The following is a 6,000-nucleotide window of genomic DNA, read 5'->3' as shown; positions in this document are numbered from 1 at the left end:
AAAGCCTCTGCCTTCAGCTCAGGTCATGATCCCAGGGTTCTGGGATCAAGCTCCGCATTGGGCTCTCTGCTCAGCGGGGATCCTGCTTCCTCCTCTCTCTGCTTGCTTGTGATCTCTGTTAAATAAATAAAAATAAAATCTTTAAAAAAAAAAAAAGTAAGCAAACACTTATCTAATGAAGCTAACCAAACCTGGACATTTTTTGGAAGTCATTACTTAGTAACTTTAACAATTCTTTTCAATGGCTATTGGTTATTTAGGTTTTCTACTTCTTCAATTCTAATTCCTATTTCATTGAGTTTTCCAAATTTATCCAAACAGTATACAGATACAGTATATTTCCCTGCAATAATTTATCTTCTCCCCCAGTTTATCCTTTTTGGCCTTGTATGTCTCTTATTTTATGCTTTCTGGTTTTTAATGCTTCCTTGGGAACGCCTTTGACTTGTCTTTCCGAATATGGCCTGCATTTATTCTCCAGACTCACCCTTCACTGGAAAGCGAGTCAGCTTGGTTTAACTTGTACCATCAGTCACATTTCCTGTTTGACACCTCAAATTATATTGTGCTATTTACTTATCTATTTGACAAAGAGAGAGTGAAAGAGGGAACACAAGCAGGGGGAGTGGGGGAGGGAGAAGGAGGCCTCCCGCCAAGCAGGGAGCCCGACACAGGGCTTGATCCCAGGACCCTGGAATCACAACCTAAGCCAAAGGCAGATGCTTAACCAACTGAGCCACCCGGGCGCCCCCTGTGCTATTAATGGCAACAATCAGAGTTGCTGTTGAGTCCCTTCTAAATGAGATGAGGATTTTTTTTTTTTAAAGATTTTTTTTTTATTTTTATTTATTTATTTGACAGCGAGAGACAGGAGATCACTAGGCAGAGATGAGGATTTTTTAACATGCTTTTTCTTTCACCCACCACTTCACCACAGATTTTACATTACACATCTTCATGTTCATAATCCTTTGGACAGGGGCGCCTGAGTGGCTCAGTGGGTTAAAGCCTCTGCCTTCAGCTCAGGTCATGATCTCAGGGTCCTGGGATCGGCGAGCCCCACTTCAGGCTCTCTGCTCAGCGGGAGCCTGCTTCTCCCTCTCTCTCCGCCTGCCTCTCTGCCTACTTGTGATCTCTGTCAAATAAAATCATCAAAAAAAAATAATAATCTTGAACATTCGCTTTGCTTTATAACCATATGATTCTTTGGACTTGACAGTTTTTAACTGGTATTTAACAACATTTTTTTAATTTTGCTCATTCTTCTTTTTTTAATAGGGAATACTTCACAAATTTGCATGTCATCCTTGCCCAGGGGCCATGCTAACCTTCTCTGTGTCATTCCAATTTTAGTATACGTGCTGCCAAAGCGAGCACAACATTGCTCATTCTTTTATTATTTATTTTTCACCTTTGCAGATATAATTTTGGACAGCTGTGGCAGGTCTAGGATACACGAAGTTCGTGTGTGTGTGTGCGTGCGTGCGCGCGCGCATGCACATTCTTAGAGAAGGCACTACTCCTAACTTTACATTCCAGGATCCAGGGCCCCCCCACGTGTCCGTATCTGCTGCTTACATTATTGATTATGTCATTAGGAACTGTAATCACTGAATGTCCAGAAAAGGAAAACGATCATGGGAGAACCATAGCTATGGCCACTTCAGAAATCAGCATCTTGCAAGAGTGCTGTGGCTGTATACATTCTGGTTGGCAAAGATTCAAGTTCTTCGGTATTAATGCATCGTGGAAAGAAAGGGATAGAAATCTACCTTCTTCCTGCTCCTCCTGAAAGCTTAGCCCTTCGTGCTGTGGCTGGCACATGACAACACTCAATAAAGTAACTACACTTCAGTTACTCAACTCCATTTCAGACTAAGAATTCCTTGGAGCAAAGACCAATTCCTCATTTTTTTTTAGACCAAATTTTTAAGTGCTCAGTATCAACCACCTTAGTACCTTAATAGGTACTCAAAAAGGCCTAAGCCCAATTTTTAACACTACACAATTTCAGTTGCAATGCAAGTTAAATCCACCTCTCTATTCTAAATCGGAATCCCAATCACAAACTTTTCCCCTCGGAAATGTGTTCCAGGAGAGTAATGGAATCGCTCCCAAGAGAAACAGTCCCAAGTTTACTTTCGCATTTCACTGCAGTGTTCATGGACATCCTATAAACAAATTCAATCCCGCCCTCCCAAAAAACACTGGGCCTGGAAACTGAGTTCCCTTCTCACAAAACAGCAAAGTTGGCACAACAGAAATGAGGTCAGGCTGTGGCAATGTGTTCTAATACGGGCTCCCACACTTAGCTTGCCTTAATACTTAAGCTCTAAGACTTAATGTCCCAATTTTCAAAATACAGCCACTACTTATCTCCTTTGCTAACCTACTTCGCTTTGTTGCAAATAAAGCACCTAGGGCCATGTGGACGTAAAAATTTATTTTTAATTACAACGTGTGTCATGCAACAGGCGTGGGATCGCCTACCACCATTTCACAAAGGGAAGTAATGCAGTTGTCACTTGCCACTTGCTAAAGAGAGAGTAAAGGCAGTATTTCTAAGTCAAATACTTGCAACATGGGCAGTCTTTGTACTTGCTAAAGAGAGAGTAAAGGCAGTATTTCTAAGTCAAATACTTGCAACATGGGCAGTCTTTGTACTTAAAAGTAAAATTTGAATTCTTTTAAAATGTTTTCGGTAACTCTTTTACAATTTCCTCAAATTAATATTTTGCATTAAATGTCCCAGGTGTATAGCAGTGGGACTATCTTTCTTTTCACAAAGGTGTATACACCGGTTCATGGGTTTCACGTGCCCAGTATTCACTTTATTTTCTTCTATATTAATGTACTCTTTGTAAAGGCATGCACCAGAGTATGCCTGACATTAGCAATCGAGGAAGTTTCTTTTCATTCATAATGGCCATAACTTTACAATCAAAAACTAATTATAAACTTCCCAGCCTCAACCCACATGAATGAGGAACCAACATAACGAAAAACAAGCTTCAGTTTCCTCCAAGTATTTTATGCAAGACGCAGGGTAGCCACATCCCTTGAAATGCCGATTGCCGCTAGGGGGCTGTTGCCCTACTGGATCAAATAAAAGTACTGTCGCACAGCTCAAAGCTTTATATAGATGTATTTCTGTTCTTGGTCGCTAAAACGCAGGCAGTTTGGTAAATACGCTTGTCTCTTGTGCTTTTTCTACTTTGGGTTATGTATTTTATAGATGACACACACAATCACCTCTACAGGTTAAGAGTGCTAAGTATTATTTTTACTATAGACCTTTTCTTCCTTCCCATTTAAGATGGGAAGACCCAGCCTTTGGTATCAATAACTTATTTCCATGACAATACTTAAAGGGCATCATCAGTGTTCATTGCAGTTGTGTAGTCTTTCGGTAAAGGGGTGGCGAGAGCCTCTTTGCTCTCAGTAAGTGCTCTAGGCTGATGGATAAACACACTGAATTTTACACCCTGGTTGTTGGCAGCTCTGACAAAACCACTATTGGCAGTCATCGTGATGGCTTTTAGAGTGTCTCCTGTCCCAAAAATTGTTAGCGAGCGGCTATTGATTTTCGAACTGGCCACCAGTCTCAAGGCACGCTCAGAAGGCTGGTCAGGCACCACATTAATTTGCTTAATCAGCATAGTGGCCCTCTCTCTCTCCCCAGGTCCTCCTAAGGTATCTAGAATAGACTGAAAGTCTTTCACAGCAGAATGACAGGCAAACAACTCCTTGTCCTTCATAAACGCCTCCAGCTGTGGCAAAACCTGCTCTTTCCTCTCTTGCTCTGCTTGTTCCGTGAGCACTTTCTCTTTGAAGACAAAGTGGCAGCCTCCATAGCTGAGGGCAGATACATATGTGATTAAAGTCGTAATGTCCAGATTCACTCTTTTGCACACATCGACCTTAATTTCCGTTGGAAAGGCAACACGGGCTAGAATATTTTCTCGGTCCACCTGGGTCACCTGCAAAAGCTCAGGGCCCTCATCGTCTGACTCAGTCTCACTGGGCTGGAGCTCTTCTGGGTGATCTAACAGAGAGTTAACGGCTACTATGTCTCCTCTCACAGAAATGCCCATTTCTTTGAGCTTCTCTGCCATGGGGCTGGAGACGCTGTTGTAGAATGCAAAGATGATGTGAGGGTTGCTGTACTGCACTGGCTGCTGGCGACTGGCCTGGAGGAAGTCTTCAGCCTGCTCAATGATACTTTTGTCACCATACTGGCCCCTGCCCAGCCAAATGTTATGGAGAGCTTCAGCCTTTCGGCCAATGGCTTTCACCCACGTGTGACCACCATTGGCGACGACATCCACCACAAGGGTCTGCTTTTCTCCTACCGTATCTGTGTAACCAAAGACATGAAGAACACTAACAACTTCTTCCAAGTTTTCTGCTGATTCCACGATGGCTCTTAGGTGTGTTAGGTTAGTGCTCTGGAGATGGGATTCCTTAATGGCTACTTTCCCGGCTTCTACTCTCTGTAAGAATTTTAACTCTGCCTTCAACTTGCTGCACAGCTTTGTGCCACCTTCTATGCCACCTTTTCTTGATCTAGAAAGTGATTCTGCTCTCTTGATCAGTTCCTTGGCTATGGCGATGCGTTCACAGAGCATGGGATGTGCAGACATGCTGACGGCATTATTCCTTTCCTGTGGAAAGAAAAGAAACAAGGCGAATCGAAACAGTCCTAAGAAATGATGGCAACCAATTCTTCACTGAGGATTGCACAACTTCAATCTAGCAACAGAGCTTATGGAGGCTGAATCCTCTGCACGGCTGATTTTGGAGTGACTTCCTCCTGTGACAGCTAAGGAAAGGATGATACCTATATTTCCAAACTCTTCTTTTGGTATGTTGGATTCTGACACACTTTTTTAGACCTTTATTTCTTCAGTCTGAAGGTCATGTTCAACACGTCCCGGGTCAGGGTAAAATGCAGGAGTTCGGCAAGCTGCTACAGAAGGAGCTCCCTGATCAGCAGCTTTACTGTTTGGCTGGAGAACAATTTTTATAAAAGGCTCGGAAAGTGAAGAGAGCGTGATTAAATTAAAAAATATCCACACAGACGAGCTGGTTAGCAAATGGTCCAAACCAAAAGTCTCTCCCAAAATGACCACTCTAAGCCTTTCTGACCTTTTCCTCCCTCGCGAGTGGGTCCCCTTTACCCGACTGCCTCGTGCTATCCCACGGGCACACGGTACACCCGCCACAGAATCAAGACTGCCTCGTTCCTGCATTTGACCTCAACCCAGTACATTTTAAAAGACGGAAGGGACCCACCAACTGGGCTCCGGCTCCCAGGAAGGAAAAGCCCGAAGATAAACTAGCCCCCGAGAGTGCAGCCCGCGGCGACACGGAGGTCGGCGGGGCCTTCCGGGCGGGCATCGCGCCCTGCAGCCGTACCGCGTCTGCCCGCACGGCTCGGCCGGGCCACGCTGACTCGGGCTCAAACAGCCCCCGAAGCCAGCGCTGGATGTGGAGGGCAGGGCGGGGGAGGGGGGCGCGGCGGCCCGGAGTCCGCCTCTCCCGGCCTCGCGGGCCGGCCCAACCCCTCCCGGCCGCGGAAGTGGCGCCCCGCTCCCTCCCTCCGCCTCCCCGGCTCCTCACCGGCAGCGCCAGGACCGCGTGCGCGAGCAGGCAGACACGTGCGCGCGCAAGGCCGGGACCCGCCTGGAAAGCTCGCCCGGCAGACCCCACCCCACTCCTAGCCTCGGCGGCTGCTCAGCCCGCTCGAGCGCCGCCGCCTCCGGAGCCTCCTGAGTCACGTGGTCCCGCGCCGGTGACGCCGAGTCCGCGAGTCCCAGGCGAGAGCGTGGCCTCTCCAGCGCAGCTGACGCTAACGCGGCCGCCATGTTTACTGAGGGCACCCGGCTTCTCCCACTCTCGCATCAGGAAGAGACCGCGAATTCGCGGCAACCTCGCCCGCCCCAGGGAAGCAGAGATGGAGCTCTCGGGGCCAGGCAATATTCCCAGTAGGGCGCCGGC

The 6,000-nt window shown here is 46.7% G+C and overlaps 1 protein-coding gene and 1 non-coding gene across 3 annotated transcripts; both read right to left on the bottom strand.

Annotated features, from left to right (window-relative positions):
• Window positions 1-1,270: 1,270 nt before the first annotated feature.
• Window positions 1,271-1,377, bottom strand: LOC123952367. Its single transcript, XR_006820620.1, has one exon. It is a non-coding gene; the product is annotated as a U6 spliceosomal RNA (small nuclear RNA).
• A 958-nt stretch (window positions 1,378-2,335) lies between these two features.
• Window positions 2,336-5,765, bottom strand: C10H7orf25 (chromosome 10 C7orf25 homolog). Of its 2 annotated transcripts, none has more exons than XM_046020067.1 (2): window positions 5,296-5,600; window positions 2,336-4,664 (listed from the first exon to the last, which is right to left on the bottom strand). In XM_046020067.1, exons 1-2 carry the CDS (start codon window positions 5,398-5,400, stop codon window positions 3,366-3,368), a joined length of 1,404 nt encoding a protein of 467 aa, XP_045876023.1. In that variant the 5' UTR covers window positions 5,401-5,600; the 3' UTR covers window positions 2,336-3,365. The 2 variants fall into 2 exon arrangements, with proteins under 2 accessions (XP_045876023.1, XP_045876024.1); XM_046020068.1 differs by lacking the exon at window positions 5,296-5,600 and adding an exon at window positions 5,623-5,765 and having other exon boundaries at window positions 2,337-4,664.
• Between the last annotated feature and the right edge of the window lie 235 nt (window positions 5,766-6,000).

The sequence above is a fragment of the Meles meles genome, chromosome 10 (assembly GCF_922984935.1).
Source record: "Meles meles chromosome 10, mMelMel3.1 paternal haplotype, whole genome shotgun sequence".
NCBI lineage: Eukaryota > Metazoa > Chordata > Mammalia > Carnivora > Mustelidae > Meles > Meles meles.
Note: the sequence above shows the minus strand (reverse complement) of the source record. Positions and strands in the feature narration are given on the sequence as shown.

Coding starts and splice junctions, on each gene's coding strand:
- C10H7orf25 (XM_046020067.1), bottom strand. CDS start 5,400: ATGCCCGCCCGGAAGGCCCCGCCGACCTCCGTGTCGCCGCGGGCTGCA. Junction 4,665..5,295: donor TGGGAGCCGGAGCCCAGTTG/GTGGGTCCCTTC, acceptor TTCTTTCCACAG/GAAAGGAATAATGCCGTCAG.